Source organism: Pipistrellus kuhlii, unplaced genomic scaffold (assembly GCF_014108245.1).
Source record: "Pipistrellus kuhlii isolate mPipKuh1 unplaced genomic scaffold, mPipKuh1.p scaffold_m20_p_44, whole genome shotgun sequence".
NCBI classification, from domain to species: Eukaryota; Metazoa; Chordata; class Mammalia; order Chiroptera; family Vespertilionidae; genus Pipistrellus; species Pipistrellus kuhlii.
Genome location: NW_023425545.1, coordinates 3,292,816 through 3,316,128, shown reverse-complemented (window position 1 = coordinate 3,316,128; position 23,313 = coordinate 3,292,816). Strand labels below are relative to the sequence as shown.

Sequence of the window (23,313 nt, the reverse complement as noted above, 5' to 3'; positions counted from 1 at the left end):
CAGTGTGGCCCAGTTGGCTGTGCGTCCTCCCATGCACTGAAAGGTTGCTGGTCTGATTCCCATTTAGGGCACATGCCCTGGTTTCAGGCTCAGCCCCCAGTAAGGGGCATGCAAGAGGCACCTGATAGACACTTCGCTCTCACATCATTGCTTTTATCTTTCTCTCCCTCTCCAAAACTCAATTAAAAATCTTTTTTTTTTTAAAGGGGGGGTGGTGGGAGGGGAGAGAAAATAAAACACACAATTTATGTGTGAAAACCATCTTTCCCAAGAAAAAACATTTTGGAAGGTAACTTCTGGACCAGGTATATTAAGAAAGTGTTGTCAAAAAACAAACAAAACAAGTTTTAAAGAGTGTTCTGTCAACTTAAAGTGCAATGTAAATGTTACCTTGGTGATGATGTAAAGAAATTTAAAAGCCAGATGAACGAGGTCAGCTGGAGATGTCTTATCTTGCACTATTTCCAACAACAAGTTCATCATCCATTCTAGAGAAAAAGAAATACAAAACATTTGCTATAAAATTAAACATTAATATGACATTAAAACAAAATGCCCAAAGAAAAAGGGGTTAATTTAGGCAAATTATAGAGCAAAAACTGACAAATGAAAGGAGAACTTGGCAAACGTATAACTTAAAGGTTTCTATCTTCCTCTCAGATTTAATAGAACAGATGAGAAGAAAATCAGTAAGGACATGATCAACTCAACAGATGCAGAAAATGCATCTAACAAAATTCCACATCATTTTGTAATAATATTCCCACTCAACAAAGTGGGAATAGAGGGAGCGTATCTCAACGTGGTAAAGGCCTATATGACAAGCCCGTAGCTATTATCTCCCCCAGCCAGGTTATCAACCAAGGATTAGTCTCGCCTGCGACAGGAGAGTTCACAAACCCTTTGGGTTATTTGAAGAACAGCACCAGCCCACTTTTTAGAAGTCACAGGTGTGCACAATAAGGCTAACTCTTCCTGCCTACACATTCCCAGTTCACATCTTTAAACCTCACAGCCCTGCTAACAAGTAAGACCCAGGCACTTCATCTGGCACCCTCTGCTGGCAAGCACGCATACACACCACAAGCCTGCGTGCACACCAAAGCTTGTGTGGTCACCAGGAACTGGAGGACCAAAATCAGAGTCAGCAGCCTATTCATTCTTACCAAGGTGTGGGTCCAACAGGTGAGGCTGCTGCTGGTACTTGTCCATTATCACTAAAGACAAGAAGGTGAACATTAGTATCCCCAATAACATCACAATAAAGACAAACGCACAGGCGCCTCAGAACCCTCCGTTTCCCTCCTGGGCCCCAGCGTGGCAGCTCCCAAGGCCACAGGACACCTGGGTGAGCGTCTCCTGTCTGGGCCTGTGGGCACACCTTCCTCCCCCTCCTCGGACCTTCTTCTAGAGCCCGGCTTAGTTCTCCCTTCCTTCAGCACACACCTCCCACCCCCTTAAGGTCCCCTCCAGCATCCCCCAGCCGGTGCAGTCCCGCGGCACGACCTGGCAGATCTCCTCATCCGCACGTGCCCCCAGCCCTCCAGCCTCGCCGCAGAGCCGCCTTCACACCAGGCGGCCTGTTTCTACTCCTCCCGGAGGGCACAACTGCTACCAGAGGCAACGGCCCCCTTACCTACGGCATTCTCACCTGCACACCCCTCCACACGGGACCACTTCCCAGGGATGGAGAGGGGCTGCCCCTGGCCCCCCACCTCACCCTCCAGATAGTTCTGTTCACAAGATCCTGTTCGTGCTGACCCCGCTGACAGCCACAGACTCGCCCATGGGGACTGGGTCCCTGGGTTCGAATCCTGGTGGGACCAAGCGCCTAAGCACAGGCTGCTTCCACGCAGCCGGCCACAGAGCCCCTTGCGTGAGCTCAGGGGCCCACAAACGTGGTTTTACTGAATTACACCAAATCCTAGGTCACGAGCTCTGGGTCCTGAGGAACCGTTTCATTGCCCCATACACACACACACACACACACACACAAAAAAAAAAAAAAAAAAAAAAAAACGCTGCAGACTCGGAAAACTTACACCACCCAGGGCCCCGCCATGAGCGCTGCCCACCACCACAGCTCCCTGGAGAGGCTCCTGCACGGGCCGGGCCTGTCCGCTGGGGGTGTCCCCGGGACTGCTGCCGCACCAAGCCCTGCGCCTCCCGCCTCCCGGGACAGAGGCTGCGACCTGCCGGTCGGCGCTCAATGACAGCAGGCGGGTGCGGAGAAGACAGAGGTGCCCGCCCCGCAGGGCTCAGTGGCTGAGCATCGCCCTCCGAACCAGGAGGTCAGGGTTCAATTCCCGGTGCGGGCACATGCCCGCTCCATCCCCAGTGGGGCGTGCAGGAGGCAGCCGGGCCACGGTTCTCTTTAATCACTGATGTTTCTCTCTCCCCCTCTCCCTTCCTCTCTGAAATCGATAAAAACAAAGACACCGAGGTTAGGCCGTTAAACGCCGGGAGCCGTGCCTGCGGGGGTGCTGGGGCTTCAGGAGACTCCTGTCTTCCGGGACCAGCCCGGCAGGGAGCCCCGGCGCCGCCGCACCTCAGCGACCAGCAGGGCACCAGCTCCGCGCGCACCGGGATGGGCACCGGGACGGGCACCAGGACGGGCACCAGGACAGCGACACCCCGTCCCTCCCCTTCGGCTGCAGCCCGTGAGACTTTTGCAAAGCAGCGTGCAGCTTCCCTCCCTAACAGGAGCCGGGAGGGGCGGGCCGCGGTCGGCTGCGGAGGGTTTGGCTGCGCACCCGCCTCGCCCACCTCCTCGCGCTCCCCGCTCCCCGCCCCGGCTGTGGCCCCGGCTGTGGCCCCGGCTGAGGCCGCAGGGCGGGGACGGCCCCCAGGAGGGGGGTTCGGCCCCAGGACCACCGCGTCCCGGCCCCGACCGTGCCCTCGGCCCGGGGCAGCCGCCCGGCGCGGCACGGGCTCCCCCGGGGGCGAGGGGCGTGTCTGGGGCCAGAGCCGCGAGCGCCGAGCGGGCCGGGGTCCCGCCCAGAGCCGCCCCGCGGGCAGCGCCGGCCCCCGCCCGCCCGCCGCACGCACCCCGGAAGCGCTGCAGGGCGCTCTCCCGCGCCGCGCGGTCCCCCAGCAGCTCGGGCAGGCGGCCCAGCAGCGCGCGCGTCTCCGCGCTGTCGCCGAACGCCTCGAAGGTGCCGCCGCGGGCCGGGGCGCCGTCCTCCGGCGAGTCCTCCGGCGAGTCCTCCGGGGCGCCCGCGGCCGGCTCCGGATTCACGCCCATCCCCGCGCTGAGGGGGAGCCGCCCCGGTGAGTCGGCGGGATGCACGGGCGGACGACCGGGCTGAGACGGTGAGGAGCCGCGGAGCGAGCGGCGACGCAGACCCCGCCCCGTGACCTCCGACCTCACGCGCTGGGCCCGCTACGGCGCGCGGTCTGCGCCGGGGCCGGGGGCGGGGCCAGAGAGCCGGGGGCGGGGCCGGAGGGGCGGGGCAGGGGGCGGGGCCGGGAGGACCGCGCCCAGAAGGCCACAGCCGGGCCGTGCGCAGTGGAGTCTGAGCGGGTCCAGGTTTGGGCCAGTGGAGGGGGCGGAGTCTGGGCTTGAGGGTGGGCCGGAGTCAAGGGTCTCACCAGTTCTGACCATGATGGCAGTTTGTTCTTGTTTTGTTTAATTATATATATATACTTATATATATATATATATTTTTTTTTATTGATTTTACACAGAGAGGAAGGGAGAGAGATAGAGAGTTAGAAACGTTGATGAGAAACATCGACCAGCTGCCTCTTGCACACCCCCTACCGGGGATGTGCCCGCAACCAATGTACATGCCCTTGACCAGCATCGAACCTGGGACCTTTCAGTCCGCAGACCGACGCTCTACCGCTGAGCCAAACTGGCTTCGGCTAATTATATTTTTTTATTGATTTCAGAGAGGAAGGAAGAAGGGAGAGAGAGATAGAAACATCAATGCCCTCTGCACGCCCCCCACTGGGGATGGAGCTGACAACCCCGGGCATGTGCCCTTGGTTGGAATCGAACCCGGGACCCTTCAGTTCACAGGCTGATGCTCTATCCCACATGTGTCAAACACAAGGCCCGCGGGCCAAATCCGTCCCGCCAGGCCTTGCAATGTGGCCCGCACCGCGCTGTCATCACTGCACTCCGCTGCGTTTCCATCACAATGACAGTTTATGACTGTTCAGTAAACCATTCGGCCCGCGATTTAGGCTGGACTTTAGATTTTGACCCCTTCTCTGATTGAGTTCGACACCCCTACTCTATCCACTGAGCAAAACCAGCGAGGGCGGCAGTATGTATTTGAGACTGTCAGGTGTTTGAAAGGAAGCCTTTGGGGTGGATTTCTTTCTAGAAAGCTTTCAACAGGCTCCTATGTCTCAAGGGCACATGCCTGGGTTGTGGGCTTGATCCCCAGTAGGGGGCATGCAGGAGACAGCCACTCAGTGAATTTCTTTCATCGTTGATGTTTCTCTCTCCCTCTCCCTTCATCTCTGAAGCCAATAAAAAATGTATTTAAAACTCATGGAGCACAACTCACGGTTCCCCACACTGCCTGAGCTAAAACAGGAGGATGGGGCACCATTCTCTGCCTAAGCAAACCCCAAATCTATGTCAGTTTCTATACAATTATGATGAAAATATTCAAACTTCAAACATCCCTCAGGCTGATATGTAAAGAGCCGGTTGGAGCCCTCTCAGGTGGTCTGGGCACCCTGTAAACTACCCCAAGGGCATGGAGGGTGGAGACACAGTTAAGACTCACAGCAGTTCCGTCCCGAAGCCCCCCGCTGGCTTTACTAGCCCCTGCAGTGGCCTCTGCTGTTGCTGCCCCTGGTATTTGCTAAGCCTGCGGGCAGGTGGGCAGGGGCACAGGTGGGCTGCTACTCGAGAAGCTTCCTCATGGTGCCCAGGGTCGGGCTCCTGTACTCCCTCCCAAAGTGGTTCCAGTGGTTCAGGTAGTTGAAGAGCTGGTAGAGCAGCTGCCGCTGCTCGAACCCGGGAGCCTTGGGGATCTTCTGGTGGTAGGCGGTGAAGAAGGGCCTGGGGAAGCCCCCGAACATCAGGGCGATTGTCAGTTCAAACTCAGAGTGGCCATAGAAGGACGCTGGGTCGTAAATAAGGGGTCCCGAGTTGTCCTCGGCCACGTTTCCTGACCAGAAATCCCCGTGGAGAAGAGCGGGGACAATCTCGAGGCCCCTAAACACATCCGGGATCTTCACCTAAGGAAGTAATATTGGACACACAGTTATGGGACTATGAGCCACGGCTTCCTCATGCAACCCGGGGAACATGGCAAAGATGTCCTCATGTTTGTCCCGTGTCCAAGCAAGCCCAGGGCAGTGCAACTCGGTCTTACTATCGACTAGACTCAGGCCCGAAGCTCCATGACACTAATGATTTACATTCGGTGTCAAACCCCAGAGGTGATGGTTTTATCTCCTGTAGAATAGAAACCTGAACTGTATAGCCTGAGTGAAGGTTTTTGTTTTTGTATCTAACTTAGCAAACTTTCTCCACTGTTCTTTCATTTCACACGACACCTCTTTTGTATCCCATCGGTTACTTCATTAAGGAGTTAAATAGGCCCAGAGAGTGTGGCTCAGTGGTTGAGACTCCATTTCAGGCTTCATCCCCAGTGGGGGACCTGCAGGAGGCAACGGATCAGTGAGTCTCTCTCATCATTGATGTTTCTATCTCTCTCTCTCTCTCTCTCTCTCCCTTTTTTAAAGAGTTAAATGATAGTTCTTCAATGCATGCTCTAGATCAGGGGTCTTCAAACTTCTCTCATTATGAGAATCACCTGGTGGAGGTGTTAAAACAGATTCCTGATAGCACTTCTTATAGTTGGGATCCGGGAATCTGTGTTTTAACAACTCCACCAGGTGATTCTCATAATGAGAGAAGTTTGAAGACCCCTGCTCTAGATTGTCCTGAGAGTTCCTGTATTTCACATTTTGGGTGTTGCTTTGAAACCAGTCCCTCGGGCATCTTCTGCCCACATCTGCTCTAAGACGTAAAACATTCATGCAGAAAAGGGTAAAAGTGGGCAAGAAAGTAATAGTAAATGCCACCATTTATGATCCCAGTACCTGTGTTTCACATGAACAAAATATGAGGTTTAAGAACCCAGTGACCCCGGGGGTTAGAGGTACACTCAGGGGCCGAGAGTGTGTCCTCAGGTCCCACCCTCTTCCCCGTGTCCCCATCAGGCCAAGAGGCGCCATGTGTCCTGGACTTGACCAGCTCCTTTCCAGGCTCAGGGTCCCAACTCCAGAGGGCCCCACATCAATGTGGTGGCTCACGGGGGACAGCCCCTCTCGGAGAACACCCGCCGTGCCCACCTGTAGCTGCGACCAGAGATCTCGCGCCTCTCGATCAGCATAGTCCTTCTCAATGAGGTCCAGCTGTGCTTGGAGCCGGTGCCGGGTGAAGAAGGTCGACCAGTCATCCTGCCACTCATTCACCTGCGCAGCAAGGGAAAGGAGGCGGATGCTGCAGGTGGTGGTCACAGGGCAGTTATACACGTGATTTGCCTAAACCCTAGATCAGCGGTCGGCAAACTCATTAGTCCACAGAGCCAAATATCAACAGGACAATTGACATTTCTTTGGCAAGCCAAATTTTAAACTTCTTCTAAAGCCACTTCTTCAAAATAGACTCGCCCAGGCTGTGGTGTTTTGTGGAAGAGCCACACTCAAGGGGCCAAAGAGCCGCATGTGGCTCGCGAGCGCAGTTTGCCGACCACTGTCCCAGGGCCTTCTTGTCCTAGCACCAGGAGGTGGGCGGGGTTGTCCTCCCATCCCCCTTTCCTGGCGGCTGGGCTGCAGCTGACCTAAGTTGGCTTGTTGATCCTGTAGTTTGAAGGAGCACTCAAGGGCTACCTGTGCCCCTCACAGACCATCCCTTCTCATCTACTTCAGACCTTAGGGTTCTTGAAAAGCCACTGTATGAGATCAACCAAGTCTTTGGAGAGCCCGCAGCTCTTCAGCTCAACATCTGAAGCAGCACAAGCCACACTCGTTGGGACCACTCTGACTGTGCTGGCTCCATTCATTCATCCTCCTGAAATATGGCCTTTGCACCTGCTGCTCCCTCTGCTCTTCCACTGCCCCACTGCTTCCATCACCAAGCTCAACGCCCTCATCCCAGGTATCACAGCTCACTCTTTTCTTTTAGGAATCAGGTAGTCAATCTCTCTGGTGTGCCAGGACTGGCACCCTGTCACATACAAGAGAAGGGGTGCCCAACAGGAGGGTGTAGGGAACGGCCCTCAGCTACGCAAGTACATGCACCCTAACCCCACACTCACCTGTGGGATGAAGCCATAGTAGGTCCCTGTGTGGAAGCCGAACTTGGTCACATGCTGGGGCCCCGCATCCTCGGCCCTCCGGCCTATCAACAGGAAGAGATGTGGTCTTTCCTTTAAATGCCAGAGCCCATCAGAGAGTCGGGACAGGCCTGGCTGCACTGCTGGGATGTGGGTACCATTCCTACTAGCAATTAGACAGCACGTGCATCAGCCAGGACACAGCCTCAGCACACCGGACGGCAGGGCTGGGTATAAAAGAGGTCAGGAGCCAATCGACTCCATCAGATTCCTACTTAACAATCGCATTGAGTGTCAAGGGAGATGGCGGGCCATCCAACGTGTTACGGAAATGTCACCCTGGGCTCCAGGCCAGGGTGGATGCCACTGGGTCAAGGGTGCACGAAGGCAATCTGAACGCACCCACTGTGCTCGCCTCCTCCCTCAACTTGTCCCGGAGCTTCTGGTTGTAAAGGTGCAAATCTGCCATCTGTTCTCCAAGTCTCCAAGCCTGACTGTGGAGAGAAGACATGCAGTCTTTAAGAAAAGAAATGGGCCGGGACCAGTTTGGCTCAGTGGATAGAGCGTCGGCCTGGGGACTGAAAGATCCCGGGTTCGATTCCGGTCAAGGGCATGTACCTTGGTTGCGGGCACATCCCCAGTAGGGGGTGTTCAAGAGGCAGCTGATCGATAATTCGATAATTCTCTCTCATCGATGTTTCTAACTCTCTCTCTCTCTTCCTCTCTGTGAAAAATCAATAAAATATATATTTAAAAAAAAAAAAAAAAAGAAAAAGAAAAGAAATGGGCCGAAACCAGTTTGGCTCAGTGGATAGAGCATCAGCCTGGGGACTGAAGGGTCCCGGGTTCAATTCCGGTCAAGGGCACATACCTTGGTTGCGGGCACATCCCCAGTGGGGGGTGTGCAGGAGGCAGCTGATCAATGTTTCTAGCTCTCTATCCCTCTCTCTTCCTCTCTGTAAAAAATCAATAAAATACTCTGGGGAGGGTAGGTATGTATGGGGGCGGGGACAATGGTAAAATATGTACACAGATAATAATTTGATTTTTAAAAAAGTAAAAATAAATAAATAAATATTGTTATAGAACTAATTTAAAAAATAAAAAATAAATAAATAAATAAAATGTATTTTAAAAAAACATCTCCCAGATGATTCTTCTCCCCCCCTACCCCTCCATGTGGGAGTCTGTGCTTGTTCTTCAATAAATTTCCACCTTTGCTATAAAAACAAACTAACAAAAAACCATCTCCCAGTTTTGAGGGTTTTTAAATATATATATTTTTTATTGATTTCAGAGTTAGAGGGAAAGGGAGAAACATCAGTGATGACAGAGAATCCTTGTTTGGCTGCCTCCTGCACGCCCCCTACCGGGAATTAAGCCCACAACCCAGGCAGTGCCCTGACCAGGAATCAGACTGAGAATCAAACCATGATTCATAGGTTGACCTGAGTTTAGAAGGACAAGCCCCGCCCACAGGAGCTTGTCCACCTAAGCCAGGCCAACCAGGCTTATCATTGATGTTTCTCTCTCCCTCTCCCTTTCTCTTTGAAATCAGTAAGATATACTAAAAAAAGAATGACAGGTGGGAACCCTGACCCTGGTACCTCCACCGAGTTATGTGGGCAGCTCAGCAAGAGGCTGCTCTCTCTCTCTCTCTCTCTCTCTCTTTCTGTCTCTCTCTCTCTCTCTCTCACACACACACACACACACACACACACACACACACACACACCCTTACCTGTTCAAGCTCCTCATCTTCAGGTGCTCCATCACGAAGGCCGCCCCGCCCCCGGGCAGGTCGATCACCTTGATGGGCCGAGGGGCCCGCACTGTGCCGGTGCTCCGGAGGGCCTCCAGGCTTGCCGCCTCCCCCTCAAACATCTGCCGGGCCTGTGTCCAGAACACCACCGTGGGCTCCCGCTCCGCAGGGGCCTCTGCAGCCAGGCTGCGGCTCACAGCCTCCACAGAAGCCACCGCACGGGGTCATAGCACCCAGGACCACCGGTGACTGAAAATGGGCTCCTGTGGGCGGGGCTTGTCCTTCTAAACTCAGACTCCACAGTTCTGGTGCCCACCGGGCAGGGATGCTGCAGCAGCCCCCACCCCGTCCACCCGGCTGTGGACAGCGCTGCAGGGTGTCCAAACGGGTCTCTCTGGATCCCACCAGCCCACAGGCAGCACCCCATCACTGCTGGGTATATGCTCTGTAGCTAACTCTCCACCTGGTTTTTTTGTTTTGTTTGAAATTGATTTCAGAGAGCAAGGGAGAGGGAGAGGGGAAAAAAAAAAATCAATGATCACCTGCCTCCTGCATGCCCCACACTTGGGATGGAGCCCAAAAACCAGTCAAGTGCCCTGAGGGAGAATTGAACTGTGACCTCCTGGTTCATAGGTCAACGCTCAACCACAGAGCCACATCGGCCAGGCTAACTGTCTCTGCTTGTAAAGTGTTTTATCCGTGTGTATTTAACAGAAATAGGGTGAGCAGGGGACGAAAACCAGATCCAAACACAAGCAGGGCCTGTGAGTAGAGGGGACTGGAGTCTGGCCCTTGGGGTGCCAGGGGTCCTGGCTTCCTTCTGCCTCTTCGCACCTGGTGAAGAGGACTGGAGCCTGGGGAAACCTGACCTCAGAACGGGGGCAAGAGAGTGGCAGAAGCAGCCCAGTCTCCAAGCCTCACCTCCCCCAAGCTCGGTGGGTGGAAACATTGAACCAAACAACGGAGGTAAAAGGACCAGAATTAATCCTGCAGCGGGTGGAATACTGCAGGGGATCCCGCAGAACATGCTCGAGCCCTGTGGCCTGCAGGTGTCCAGGTCAAGGCCACTGGCTGCCCCGGGTCAGTGGCGCCAGCCCTGACGCAGCAAAGGCCACTGGTGCCCGCGCCCCATCCCCTTTATCCGCCCCCTCTCCCCTTTCCACGCCCTCTCCATTCCCCGCCATCCGCCCCTCTCCGGTCCCGCACCTGAGCCCTGCGGTTGACCTTGACAAACACAGGCCCAGCGTCGGTGTCGTAGGAGTACCCCTCGCTGATGTAGCCCCCGCTGGAGCGCCCCAAGGCGCGCAGGGTGGCGGTGCGCAGCTCAGAGCGCAGCAGCTGCTCCATGGGGGCGGGAGCACTCGGAACACGGGGACCAGGGGGACGCGAAGAGGGACCCAGGATGGTGCCAACTGCCCAGCCGGGGCCGCGAGCTCGCCGCTGCCCAGGCCGCTGCGCGAGGGGAAGGCGACTGGGACTGGTCCGCGGGCCAGCGAGCTCTGAACGCCCGGGCTCCGGCCTCCCAGGCTCCGCCTCCCGGGAGGGGTGAGGAGGGAGAAGCCGGGGAGGGAGGGAAGAGAAGGGAGGGGGGAGGGAGAGACAGAGAGGGAAGGGGCAGGATAGAGAGAGGACGTCTCAAATGGGGGGGCAGGCAGAGAGGGGCGGTGCTCTCCCCAAGCGTCTGCATAGTTAGTGTTCCTGGACAGTCCAGGTTGGGGGTTCACCCACTGGGGGCGCTCACGGCGCCCTGGAGGCAGGGCCTGACTTCCCTGCAGAGAGGTTCCAGGAGCCCTCCCAGGACCTGAACCCCGCCCCCTCAGCAGGGGACCGGACACAGCCCTGGAGAGGCCCAGTCTGAGGCCTGGCGAGGTCTCCCCCTGACCAGACAAGCCTGGGCTCTCAGCCACGTCCTGCCAGGCCCAGGCACTGCCCAGGGGCACCCACTGCTGGCCTTGCCTTGTTCATGGGGCACCTGGTGCCCATCAGCAAGACAAGCAGCTCTGGAGCTTCTGATACCAGGCAAGGAGGTTGACCCCACCCGCGTGGGACTCCTGATTACCAGAGACCACAGCGATGAGGAGGAGCTTTATTTTTTTAATTATTTTTTAAAAGTATTTTTACTGCCGAAACCGGTTTGGCTCAGTGGTAGAGCGTCGGCCTGCGGAATGAAGGGTCCCGGGTTCGATTCCAGTCAAGGGCATGTACCTAAGGTTGCGGGCACCTCCCCAGTGGGGGATGTGCGCGGGAGGCAGCTGATCAGTGTTTCTCTCTCATCGATGTTTCTAACTCTCTAGCCCTCTCTCTTCCTCTCTGTAGAAAATCAATAAAATATATTTAAAAATATATTTTTTTATTGGTTTCAGAGAGAAAGGGAGAGGGAGAAAGAGATAGAAGCATCAATGATGAGAATCATCCATTACCTGCCTCCTGAACACCCCACACTGGGGATCGAGCCTGAAACCGGGCATGTGCCCTGACCTCCTGGTTCACAGGCCAACACTCAACCACTGAGCCACACCAGCTGGGCTTTACTTACTTTATTTATTCACCATTTGACTGTCTTCTATACCACAGCACAACGTACAGGCATTACACTGTTATTATTACAAATATTTTTAAAGTATATTTGTATTTACTTCAGAGAGGAAGGGAGAGGGAGAGAAACAGCAATTCAGTTAAGCACCACCTGCCCCTGTGCCTCTCCCGCTCCCTCTCCTTGGGGTGACTCTCACCTGCGCCTCCCCCCAGGTGCCATGTAGCATGTCTCCGTTCTTGTTAACGGCTGGGGAAAGCTCGGGCCCAGCTCTCACGACTGGCAGCGCTGTGCCGAGTGAGCTCCGGGGCCCAGGGGCTGCTGCGGGCAGAGGCAGCTGTTCTCAGCACCTGGCACAGCACCGAGAGGATTCTCCGGGAGCGGGCCTGAGAGCGCAGCGGCCTGTCACTTTCTCGGGTGACCAGCTACCAGGGAAGGCTGCCTCCCCTTCCTCAGCCTCTCGGAACCCAGTGGGGCCTGTGAGTGAGCCCTCCCCGACCCCAGGAGCCAGAAGGCGTCCCTTCCTCTCACCACTGACTCCTGGTTCAAAACATCAGCCCGGGCACTCACTACTCCACAGGTCCCACAGTTACAGGGATCTGAAATGCAGATCCGCTTCTAAGGCCCTCTACCCGGACAAATACACATTCCACGCAGCACCTGTCTGCTCCAACTTGATTAACCACCGAGGAGAGCAGGTTCAGGTGACTAACTCTGGAAGACCTCAGGCCTGGGCACCCCAGGACCAAACCATCTGGCAAGCAGGTCTGTGTCCACAGCACAACAGCCCTAGCTGGTGTGGCTCAGTGGAGAGAGCATCAGCCTGTGGACAGAAGGGTCCCAGGCTCGATTCCAGTCTAAAGGGCACGTACCCCATACTTGGGTTGCAGGCTCCTCCCAGCCCCCAGGCCTGGCTGGATTCCAATGGATGTGTTTCTCTCACATCAATGTTTCTCTCTGTCTTTCCCTCTCTTCCACTCTCTCTTAAAATTCAATGAAAAATATCCTCAGGTGAGGATTAAAAAAATAAATGAAAAATTTTAGAAAAAGAGTACAACAGCACACGTGCCATCATCAGAAGCTGGCTCGGCATCCTTTCCCTCAGAGACAGTTAACAGTTTTCCCAGGATCAGGAAAAAAAAGCTAAAAGCTCAGCACATAGTAGTCTAGGCATTACTACCGGTAGGTTTGAAAGTTTGAAAACTACAAGCTCTTAAAGTCACAGTCCCCTTTCCCTTCCCACACAAAGCAGAGGAGAAAAAATGAATCTAGCCTAAACTGGTTTGGCTCAGTGGATATAGCATCAGCCTGCAGACTGAAGGGTCCCGGGTTCGATTCCAGTCAAGGGCACATACCTTGGTTGCGGGCACATCCCAGGGGGAGGGGGGGTGGTGGTGCAGGAGGCAGCTGGTCGATGACTCTCTCTCATTGACGTTTCTGGCTCTCTATCCCTCTCCCTTCCTCTCTGTACAAAATCAATAAAATATATTTTTTTAAAAAGCATCTATCCTCCCCACCAGCCTCGAGGAGACAACCAGTGTCCTAACACTGGTGCTCCCAGCCCCGTCCCAGACCTAGTTGGTGGCCACAAATGGGCTTCTTCCTTAAAATTCAATCCAGTTGCTTTCAACATCCCTTGTGTTCACAGATCTCACAGGGTGACGAGGAACAGCAGCTAACCTGCATCTGAGTAAAATATTAGAACTATCTCAGGCTACACTTGCCCTTAGTTTGAAGCTATCTCTTATTCAACGAAGTCAAGGAAAAAATTTGCTCTTAAAGAAACAATTTATTACACTAACACATTACAAAGGCTTCTTGGCAAATATCTAGGAAAAACATTGAGTTATGGTTTAACTGAGGGAAATGGTGCCTTGCATCATTGAAACAACGGGAAGTTCACACAAAAGCATTTGTTAGCATCAATGCCATTCATGACCGCTCCTCATCCCTGCAAGACCAAGGGGGAACACTGACTGAGTGCAGGCGTGTCTGAAGCAAAGGAACGACACTCTGCAAGCTGAGCGAGCGCAGACAGGTGGGTGTGAAGTAGATTCAGTGGCTCCTGAATCTGCTAAGGACACCCCAAAGCCGCAGTTTGGCCACTCCCCAAATCATCTCCAGACCTGCTCAGCCTGCGGCTGGTCCAGAGGTCACACAGAAAGCAAAGGGAATGTGCTCAGTTTGGGGAATGGGCGTTGTAAGATGCTCCTCGTCAGACAGTTTGGTGCCTAGACTACACCTCAGCCATCGAGTAGCATCATCCTGAACGCGGGTCATTCCTGGAGACAGAACGGGAGGGGAGTTGTTTGGTTTGACATGGCCCACACTGCAGGTCCCTCTGTTCACATTATGAGCATGGGTCATCCAACCATGAGTCTAACGAAACGAACAGCTTTCGGAAAGGTGGTCTGAAGCCTCTCCAGGTGTGTGAAGAAATGGGACAGAACCCCTGAAGAGGACTGGGGGAGCCAGAGGGTGAGGATCTGGTACATCCGAACCGAAGGCCCCGGCAGGCTCCTCGCCCAGGGCCCCCTCCGGAGCAGAGCAAGCTCTCTAGATGAGGTTCCTCATGATGTTGAGGGAGGACCCTCTGTACCCTGATCCGAAATGATTCCAGTGGTTCAAATAGTGGAAGAGCTGATACAACTTCAGGCGCTTCTCAAACCCAGGGGCCTTGGGGATCTTGCTGTGGTAGGCGGAGTAGAAGTTGCTGCTGAAGCCCCCAAACATGCCAGCGATTGCCAGCTCGTACTCCGAGTGGCCGTAGAAGGAAGCCGGGTCAAAAATGATGGGCCCAGAGACATCCTCTGCCACGTTTCCTCCCCAGAGGTCTCCGTGGAGCAGAGCTGGCACAATGTCCAAATCAAGGAACAAATCAGGAATCTTCAACTGCGAGGAGGAAAGGCAACCTCAGCAAATCAAGCGCCACACGTGGGAGGGGTGCACACTCTTCCACGTGTGGCTGCGCATGGCCCATGCATGGCTCAGGCAGGGTGACCTCCTGCCATCCAACTGGCCGGCCCCCCACCTCCTATCAGGCCACATCTCAGTGCTGTACCTGGCCTGCCACCTCTCCCTGGTGGGGCTGCAGGGCATGGTGAGCACAGGGCACAGCGGGGCACTTACCTGCAGAGCAGACCACAGCTCAAGGGCATCTCTGTCCCCAGCCCCCTTCGCCAGCATGTCCATCTGGGGCTGAATGCGCTGCTGGGCATAGAATGCGACCCAGTCCTTCTGCCAGTCATTCACCTGCACAAGCAACAGCACAGGGGAAAGCCGAGCTCAGAGGCACATGCCAGGCCTGAAGGAGGTACCCCAAAGTGGGAAGGACTGATTGCTAGAGACTCCTGCAGGGACGGGCGTGGGAGCTGATGGGACCCCTGGGGCTTATGGACAGGTGGGACCTTAGAGCCTATCCCAGGAGCAACCGGAAGCACGGGGCCCTTCCGTGCAGAGCAACAGGGTCCCTCTGATGATCTCTGGGATGTTTCCTTTCTTTTTAAAAACTTATCTTTATTGTTGGAAGTATTATAAATGTCCCGTTTGTCCCCCACTGATACCCTCCAGTCTGTTCCCACCCTGCCCAGGCCTTCACCACACTATTGTCTGTGTCCACGGGCTATGCTGTGTGTACATGCATACAAGTTCTTGGTTTATCTCTTCCTGCTTTGGGGTGCTTTCTTTCGATCTATACTCACACAGGAGCACAGAGGCCAGAGCTGGCTGGCCTTCTCTGACCCTGTGGCTCACTTCTGTCCATCCACCTGGCCACAGAGGACCCCTCTTCGGCCCCTCCCAGGCAGCTGGCACTGCCCTCTCAAGAGTGGTAACATGGGAAGTCACGTGGAACCCTGTTCAAAAAGACCGCCGAGAGGACCTCCAGGCCTCAGGTGCCGGCCATGGGGGTGGAGGCGGGGGAGACAAGACAGACATGCACAAGAGCAGGACAGCACAGGGGCAGTACGTGATGCCAAATGACAGAGTATCATGCTCACAAAGTGCACTCACTCACAACGCATACACATACTCTCACACGTGTGCACACACCTATACTCTCACACAAATGCACCCTGACACATGCACACAACCAGCCAGCAAGTTACAGGGGGGGAGAGAGAGAAGCGGAGCCAGCTGAGACACCCCGAGCACATGGAACAGGAGGCACAGCTGTCAGCCACTTGCCACCCCATGCAGGCAGGTTCCTGGACAACCTCCAAAACATTTCAGAATCAGAGTAGTGCCTCTTGCACCCCTGTGCCCACCACAAAGTCCCCGAAAGTCTTCCACAGCAGATCCCTTCCAAGGAGCCACTGCCTTTCGCTGAGAACACACCCTCCACCCTAACCACTCTGCGTTTGAAGGGCGTCAAGGAGAATTCCCGGGGAGCCAACCGTAAAATCATAAAACTGAAAGTTACCATCCCTTTCATTATGCCACCTCTGAGAGCTTACTATTTAAAATAAAACATTTAAAAGTTTTCTAGTTTTTACCCACCTCGAAATCCAGCATTCTAACTTGCTGGCCTTCTCTGTTTCTCTGAGCTTACACAGCCCAGGAAGGGGTAAAGCTCATGTCAACCTCTTAAAAATTAGCAAAAAAAGGAAGGGAGCAAAGACTTACTAAATTTCACTAAAGAGGGCGAGGGCGTGCTTCCCCAGTGGGGAGGAGGAGGAAAGGGCAGACATTACTCACCTGGGGGAGATATCCGCAGCACGTCACCACGTCAAACCCAAACTGGTCTATGAAGGGCCGTTCCGCCTGCCCACCTCCGCTCCCTTGAAAGCAAGAGAAAACAGGACAGACAGCTAGCTGCCTTGCTCCCGTGGCCCCTTCTTGGAGCTCAGCGTAGCTTGAGACCTGATGTCGGCGTGCCTTCTCCACCTGAGTCCCACCCAGAGACACACAGGGCCTGGTCTCCACCACTCTCAGGCCCGGAACCAAGCCTGTTCTGGCACACGTAACAGGCAGGCACCCACTGCTTCCCAGAGACACACCAGATGGTGCCGGGGGGCGCCCAGGACAGAATGCTCGCAGTGGCCATTTATGGCAGACAAACTGCGTTCACTGTGTCACCACACCCCAAACATGCATCTTGGGGTTGACATTCCTTCCTTTGGCATCACACAGGCCTGACCCTCAATATATGGCTGTGGCATAACCCCACCCAGACACCCGTAAGAACCCAATGTCCTCCTCCAGGTGGGGTTCCTCTTGGCCCACAGATACCATACCCACTGTGCTGGCCTCCTTCTGCAGCTTCTCTCCAAGCCTCTTATTCTCCAGGTGCAGGTCTGCTAGCTGGGATCCAAGCTTGGCAGCATGACTGAAACCAAAAGGCAGCAACAGAACGTGTAACACACGTGAGGAAACTTCGTCCACCTGCAAGGGCTTGGGCCACATAAAGGAAGTCCCACATTTTGAGGACATAAAGTCTGTTTTGGTGAAGCAAGAGGGAGCTGATGGGCCCTCATTAGTGGACGGTCTTTCCTGACCTCATCTGAGCTTGCAGCCATGTCCTCTGAGCATCTCACCTTGAGAGATTCCCTTCCAGTTGCCGTTGGCTTGCGGATACTCCCTGTGTGTGGGTGGTAGATTCCTTGTATCACATCCCACAAAGTTATACCCAAGTGCAAGCTCCGGGTATGGAGGGACCAGTCCAAAGAAAACGAAGCCACCCAGAGGGGAGGCGCCAAGACGTACCTGCTCAGGTATCGCATGTCCAAATGCTCCATCACCAGCATACTGCTGCCTCCCGGGGCATCCAGGACCTTGATGGGCTTGGGCACTTTCACTGTGTCTGTTTTCAGGATGGCAGTTAAACTGGCCATCTCACCTTCAAACATTCTTCTAGCCTGTCAGGAAAATTAATGGAGGGGAAGGAGAGCGAGCGAGATCACTTCTGGAAAGGCCCCAGGTAGACAGGTTTTCTCAGGCTACAATTCTAAGCCAGGGCTGCCCTGACTGCAGTCAATACAAACAGCTTTTTGAGCTTTTCTGTAGGGCAGATTGTACGTCGGACGCTGCACAGGAGTAGACGGTACTTGGCAGTGTTGGTCTACATTGCTGTGCTATCACTGAGGCCAAACTCCCTCCCGATGGGGAGTGTCAGCTCCTAATACTCCACCGAGTGCCAGGCGCAATCACCCTCAGGAGTACCTCAAACACAGTCCTGTCCCATAGCAAACACAGAACTACCCACTGGCCTTACCTAATTCTAACAAGATACTGACTTGTTTTCCAGGGACAACAGGACAAAACTCCAGTATGCTCAGAGGAGAGAATTCTGACTTTCAGTAATACCCATCCACCACCATCACCACCACCAAACCAAAGACCTGGGACTTGACTGGCACTTAGTCACCGGTCCACTGTCCAGGATCCAGTGCTGAGGCCTTCAGTTGAAACCTGCCCTGCAGCCGAAACCGGTTTGGCTCAGTGGATAGAGCGTCGGTCTGTGGACTGAAAGGTCCCAGGTTCGATTCCGGTCAAGGGCATGTACATTGGTTACAGGCACATCCCCGGTGGGGAGTGTGCAGGAGGCGGCTAGTCGATGTATCTCTCTCATCAATGTTTCTAGCTCTCTATCCCTTTCCCTTTCTCTCTGTGAAAAATCAATAAAATATATTTAAAAAAAAAAAAAAAAAGGAAAAAAAAAAAAAGAAAGAAACCTGCCCTGCAGCACTTCCACAGGCTAGCCAGCCTTCCCTAACCCCTTAAGTTTCACCCAAACCCACAATCGGGGAGACAGATTTGAGCCTTGTCTCACTGCCAGCTGAGTTGCAATAAAGCCTTTTCTTTTACCAGAAGCCAATGTCATTGCATTGGCTTCTGTGCACGTCAGGCAGCAAGTTCTTGGTAACTGAGCCCAAAGGTGCAGGTGGCCTCTGGTCTGCACATGCCAGGACCTGTGGTCACTTTTCATCTGAATGGACCACCAAGTTCTAGGACATCTCCTACGAGCACTGGAAACTATCATCCTGAACACCTTTTCCACCCTAGTCCAAAAGTCCTGTTCCCCCTGGACTGCAGTGACCATCCTCCCTGGTCTCCCTGCTCACCCAACTGAAGTAAATGATTATGGAAGGCAAATCCCACCCTGGAACACTCCCTGAGTTACCACCTCTGCCTATATCCTGCTCGTCCCACAGGCTCTGACCCTGCCCACTCCCATCCTCACCCAGGGCCCTGCCTGGGCTCCCCCCCTTACACGGACATGCACACACCCCCCTTGTGCTCCTGGATTGCAGCCTTCCTTTACGTTCTTAAAGACTGCCTGCTTCCGCCAGCCTCGAAGCCTCCTCACTCCGCGCACCTCTTCTTGGAACACTAACCCCCGCCTTTTGCCAAGCCAGCTCCTTCCTCGTCACGTGCTCATCCCGTCTACTGTTGACGGACAGATGGGCTTCCAATTGGGGCTATTACAAACAGGGCCACCATGGACATTCTTCTACATGTCCTCATAATTACTAATTCTGTGACCTTTGGCAAGTTACTTACGCTCTCTGTGCCTCAGTGTCCTCATCTGTAAAATGGGGTTAATAACAGTACCAATATCATGGGCTTGCTGCCATGATTAAGTTAGCAACTAGCACATAATCCATTCTAATCACTTTTTAAATATTATATTACCATCAAGAGCTACAGTCACTGAGGAGAAAGGTAAGAACAGTGTCTTGCCCTGACCAGGTAGGAAGCTCAGTTGGTTAGAGTGTCATCTCTATATGCCAAGGTTGTGGGTTCGAACACCTGGTCAGGGCACATACAAGAATCATTCAACGAATGTACAAGTGGAACAACAAATGGAAGTTTCTCTCAAATCAACAAAAATTAAAAAAACAAACAAAACTGTGTCTTAAGAATAATTTTCAGAGCATTCTCTCTAGAAGATACAGGGAGCCTGGACCCTGCTGTATGTTGTCCTAGAGCGCTGGTTTTGAAGAGAAAGGGGATGGATTTTTAACGCAGGCAGAGGTGAAGGAGGATCTGAGAACACAAGGGCCCTCACAAACATCGGAGCCAGGCGAAAGGGTTGGGGCTACAAATGAGCCAATCACACAGTGTGCGGGGGACAGATAAGAATAATCAGGAGGGGCCCTAACTGGTGTGGCTCAGTGGATAGAGCGTCGGCCTGTGGACTGAAGGGTCCCAGGTTCGAATCCAGTCAAGGGCATGTACCTTGGTTGCGGGCACATCCCCAGTGGGGAGGAGGGGTGCACAGAAGGCAGCTGATCGATGTTTCTCTTTCATCCCTCTCTCCCTCTCTGTAAAAAAAACAAACAAAAAAACAATAAAAATAAAAATATATATATTTATTTATTTTTTAAAGAATAATCAGGAGGTGAAACAAGCAGACAGGGCAACTGCACAGGTGTGAGAAGGGTAATGGGAGAGCAACTAAGGTCTTTTCTGACAAGTCTGAAAGAGGGCATTTTCACCTCCTAAAAAGTAAAGCATTAAGAAAAAATGCGTAAAAGACTTTTCTACGTGGAGACCTGACCCGGGTGATGGTGGCAGGAGGTGGGCCCGCCGGGTGGGACTGGCGCCCTCGGAGGCCCAGGGCTCCCCGCCTTCCGCTCGGAGGTCGTCTGGTCTCTCTTCAGGCCTCTGCGCGGGGCTTCCAGACCCCAGAAACGGGGAAATGGGTGTTTGTGGTGAGACCGCCGCGCCTGTGGGTCCGGCAGCCAGCACCTCCATCACTCCAATGGTCAGGGCGGGTGCGCGCTGCAAGTCCAGGCGACCCCAGACACGAGGCGGCGGCTGCCTGTGTCCTGTCCGAACCTGAACCCTGACAAATGCGCCTTCTCTCCAAGCAGCGGCTCATCGGTCTCGAAGCCACCCACCCGCAGCACCGCGTCCACCCGCACAGGGGAGGGCGTGGAGCAGCACCGCGTCCACCCGCACTGGGGAGGGCCTGGAGCAGCACCGCGTCCACTCCGCACTGGGACGGGCCTGGAGCAGCACCGCGTCCACCCGCACTGGGGAGGGCCTGGAGCAGCACCGCGTCCACCCGCACTGGGACGGGCCTGGAGCAGCACCGCGTCCACCCGCACTGGGACGGGCCTGGAGCAGCACCGCGTCCACCCGCACAGGGGAGGGCCTGGAGCAGCACCGCGTCCACCCGCACTGGGGACGGGCGTGGAGCAGCACCGCGTCCACCCGCACTGGGGACGGGCCTGGAGCAGCACTGCGTCCACTCCGCACTGGGACGGGCGTGGGCGGCTCCTCAGCTCCTGGGGGTGCGGCGCCCACACAGGCCGAGCGGGCGGTGCCGACCCCACAAGCGCCAGGCCACGGGCAGCGCCGCCCCGCCCGCCCCGGCCTCAGCCGGGCCCCGTCCCCGCCCCCAGCCTCCGCCCAGCCCGCGGGCCCGGCCGGCGGACCCCGCCCCCCGCCCCCTCGGCCCCTCGGCCCCTCGGTTCGCGGCGGCCCTGACCTCGGGCTGGGCGTTCACTTTCACAAACACGCGTCCTTTGTCCGTGTCGTAACTCTGGCCCTGGCTAATGCACCCGCCCCCTGAGTGGCCCGTGGCCTTGACGGAGCTGCAGTCCAACTCCCGCCTCAGCAGCTCCTCCATGTTCCCTGCGGGTTCGCCTCAGGCGGCGGGCACGCCGGCGACGGCGCCCAGAGGCCTGGGGCTAGGCGACGCGCCTACGTCACGTAGGGGCGGGGACGAAGGAAGGCCAGGGATTGGATGAGAGGCAGGGCTGTGTGGGCGGGGCCTGTATGACGCGCAGGGATTGGGTGAGAGCTAGGTGACGCCAGGAGGAGGCGGAGAAACCTGCGTGGAGGCGGGGCTATGCCGGGTGACTCCGGGTGGGGGCGGGGCCCTGGGGGCTCTGGTGGTCTCAGAATAGCCTGTCCCCGCCGGTGAGGTTCAGTGGTTAACCCCTGACCTATGAACCAGGAGGTCAGGGTTTGATTCCCGGTCAGTGCACAGGCCCGGGTTGCGGGCTCCATCCCCAGTAGGGGGCGTGCTGGAGGCAGCCTAACAGTGATTCTCTCACCATTGATGTTTCCATTTCTCTCTCCCTCCCCCTTCCTCAATGAAATAAAATATATATAATATTTTTTTAAAAAGGAAAAAAGTCCTCTTTGCTCCCTGTGTTAGTCGGGGTTCTCCAGAGAAACCAAACCACCTGGATGTGCATACATATGGAATGGTTTATTTAAAGGAACCGGCTCACACAACTGTGGAGGTGCGAGACAGTGTCCGAAGGCAGACCAGTCCTGCAGACGGATGTGCTCTCCTTCGGGGAGGTCAGTGTTGCTCTGTGTTGTTACTGAGAGGCGAGGCCCGCCCACACAGGGAGGGTGATGGGCTTTACTCCCGAGCCCAGCTATGGGTGGCTGCTTTGTGGGGGTTTCCTTCCCGGCACCCAGCCAGCCTTGCTGCACCCCACGTCAAATACCACACTGCCCGCCGGTAATCCAGTGGGTGGGCGTGGACCCATGGCCCCAGAGGTCCCCGTGTGACTCCAGGTCAGGGCACAGGCCTGGACTGCAGGCTCGATCTCCAGTAGGGGGCGCTCGGAGATAGTCCATCGATGCCTCTCTCTCCCATCGATGTTTCAATCTCTCCACCCCTGTCCCTTCCTCTCTCTAAAATCACTAAAAACGTATTTTTAAAAAAAAGCGAGAGAGAGAGACTACATTAAGCTCAACATGCATTCCCAACCAAAGCCTCTCTCCTTCACCAAGGAGTAGGATTTCCACTTCCCCCAAACACCCAGTTTGAGTGGTGGAGGGTGCGGGCTCGGGCTGCTGGGACAGACCCGGCCAGAACCCCAGCTCTGCCTTCCACCTCCTCCACGCGGCCGGGCCGGTGTGAATCGCCCAGAGGCCGGGCTGTTGTCTGTGGGGCTGAGAAGGGACGGTGCAGGCTGCCCGGAGGGCGGGGCGTGGGCATGGGCGGAGCATATGGTGGGCGGGGCCTGGCGAGTATATGGGGCGGGGTCTGGGCGGAGCATATGGGGGCGGGGCGTGCGTGGGCCCGGGACCTAGGGTTGCACTGGGTGAAAGTCTGGCGCGAAACCCACATTACGTGGATTTCCTGCGGCTGTGATACTAGCACCAGTGAGGTTACAGTTTTGCTTAAAATAGTTTTTCTTTCTATATCGGAAGAACAACTGGCACCTTGGCTGAATTCTTAATGAGTCATCAGCAAATATACACCCAGTGTGAAAGTCTCATCAGCTGTCAGTTTCTATTAATTTTCTGACAGCAGAGGAGAGAAATCAGGAGTTCATTGGTGTGTGCAAGTGCCTGGGGCTTGGGAGAAAATATGGTCAGTCCCTTTTTAGTTCTTAAGTCTATTTTTATGTAAGCACCAGAGAAAGAAACTTAGATGCCTTTCCATAGTCAAGTGGGAGACAAGTTTCATATTATGTAAAGAGATCCCTGTATATCACCCAGAGATGGCAGCCATTTCTCTTCTCTCCCACCCCATAGGTGCTCCAATGGTGCTCTAGGCCTGACATCCTATGTTGTGATGGAGTCCGGTGGTGCCAGACAAAAATGGCAGGACAAAAATCTCTCTTCTCCCTCGATAAATTATCACAAGAACCTAAAACAAAGGGGCAGTCACGGGGTACGCAGACAAAAAGTAAAAACAGACATAGTAGACCCAGTTGTTGCCATGTGTATGGGCAGCAGCATCGACTGCAGGCACAGGGACCCCATGCCTGGGGACAGCAGCGGAGCATTCC

General features: G+C 55.0%; 3 protein-coding genes and 1 long non-coding RNA gene across 9 annotated transcripts in view; all 4 read right to left on the bottom strand.

Annotated features, from left to right (window-relative positions):
• Positions 1 to 3,372, bottom strand: part of TBCD (tubulin folding cofactor D) — a 97,422-nt gene extending 94,050 nt beyond the window's left edge. For 3 of the 5 annotated variants that reach the window (XM_045572244.1, XM_045572245.1, XM_036412189.2), the window contains exons 1-3: positions 3,049 to 3,368; positions 1,167 to 1,217; positions 391 to 488 (exon numbers count right to left, since the gene is read on the bottom strand). In XM_045572244.1, the coding sequence (XP_045428200.1) occupies positions 391 to 488; positions 1,167 to 1,217; positions 3,049 to 3,244 (345 nt within the window). In that variant the 5' untranslated portion in view covers positions 3,245 to 3,368. Of the gene's footprint in view, positions 1 to 390; positions 489 to 1,166; positions 1,218 to 3,048 lie in introns of all 5 variants that reach the window. The other 2 variants (XR_006739905.1, XM_045572246.1) reach the window with 2 other exon arrangements.
• A 1,189-nt stretch (positions 3,373 to 4,561) lies between these two features.
• LOC118704541 (fructosamine 3 kinase related protein) lies at positions 4,562 to 21,261 on the bottom strand. Of its 2 annotated transcripts, XR_006739910.1 has the most exons (8): positions 21,042 to 21,261; positions 17,309 to 17,460; positions 16,840 to 16,931; positions 16,301 to 16,383; positions 14,735 to 14,857; positions 13,901 to 14,497; positions 8,526 to 8,530; positions 4,562 to 4,572 (listed from the first exon to the last, which is right to left on the bottom strand). XR_006739910.1 is itself a non-coding variant. In XM_036412337.2 (6 exons), the coding sequence occupies exons 1-6, from the start codon at positions 21,180 to 21,182 to the stop codon at positions 14,162 to 14,164; spliced, it is 927 nt and encodes a 308-aa protein (XP_036268230.1). In that variant the 5' UTR covers positions 21,183 to 21,261; the 3' UTR covers positions 13,375 to 14,161. The 2 variants fall into 2 exon arrangements, 1 of the variants encoding a protein (XP_036268230.1); XM_036412337.2 differs by lacking the exons at positions 4,562 to 4,572; positions 8,526 to 8,530 and having other exon boundaries at positions 13,375 to 14,497.
• On the bottom strand, positions 4,751 to 10,592 carry FN3K (fructosamine 3 kinase). Its single transcript, XM_036412336.2, has 6 exons — positions 10,279 to 10,592; positions 9,052 to 9,203; positions 7,713 to 7,804; positions 7,293 to 7,375; positions 6,325 to 6,447; positions 4,751 to 5,202 (listed from the first exon to the last, which is right to left on the bottom strand). Exons 1-6 carry the CDS (start codon positions 10,417 to 10,419, stop codon positions 4,864 to 4,866), a joined length of 930 nt encoding a protein of 309 aa, XP_036268229.1. The 5' UTR covers positions 10,420 to 10,592; the 3' UTR covers positions 4,751 to 4,863.
• Positions 17,597 to 19,844, bottom strand: LOC123651293. Its single transcript, XR_006739915.1, has 2 exons — positions 18,277 to 19,844; positions 17,597 to 18,013 (listed from the first exon to the last, which is right to left on the bottom strand). It is a non-coding gene; the product is annotated as an uncharacterized LOC123651293 (long non-coding RNA).
• Positions 21,262 to 23,313: the final 2,052 nt, after the last annotated feature.

Excerpts from the sequence above, each read along its gene's own strand:
- LOC118704541 (XM_036412337.2), bottom strand. The coding sequence starts at position 21,182 with ATGGAGGAGCTGCTGAGGCGGGAGTTGGACTGCAGCTCCGTCAAGGCC. Across the intron at positions 16,932-17,308 it reads GACATGCGATACCTGAGCAG|TCATGCTGCCAAGCTTGGAT; the intron begins GTACGTCTTGGC and ends TTTTGGTTTCAG. Across the intron at positions 14,858-16,300 it reads GCTGCGGATATCTCCCCCAG|GTGAATGACTGGCAGAAGGA; the intron begins GTGAGTAATGTC and ends TTGCTTGTGCAG.
- FN3K (XM_036412336.2), bottom strand. The coding sequence starts at position 10,419 with ATGGAGCAGCTGCTGCGCTCTGAGCTGCGCACCGCCACCCTGCGCGCC. Across the intron at positions 9,204-10,278 it reads AGGTCAACCGCAGGGCTCAG|GCCCGGCAGATGTTTGAGGG; the intron begins GTGCGGGACCGG and ends TTCTGGACACAG. Across the intron at positions 5,203-6,324 it reads ATCTCTGGTCGCAGCTACAG|GTGAAGATCCCGGATGTGTT; the intron begins GTGGGCACGGCG and ends TTACTTCCTTAG.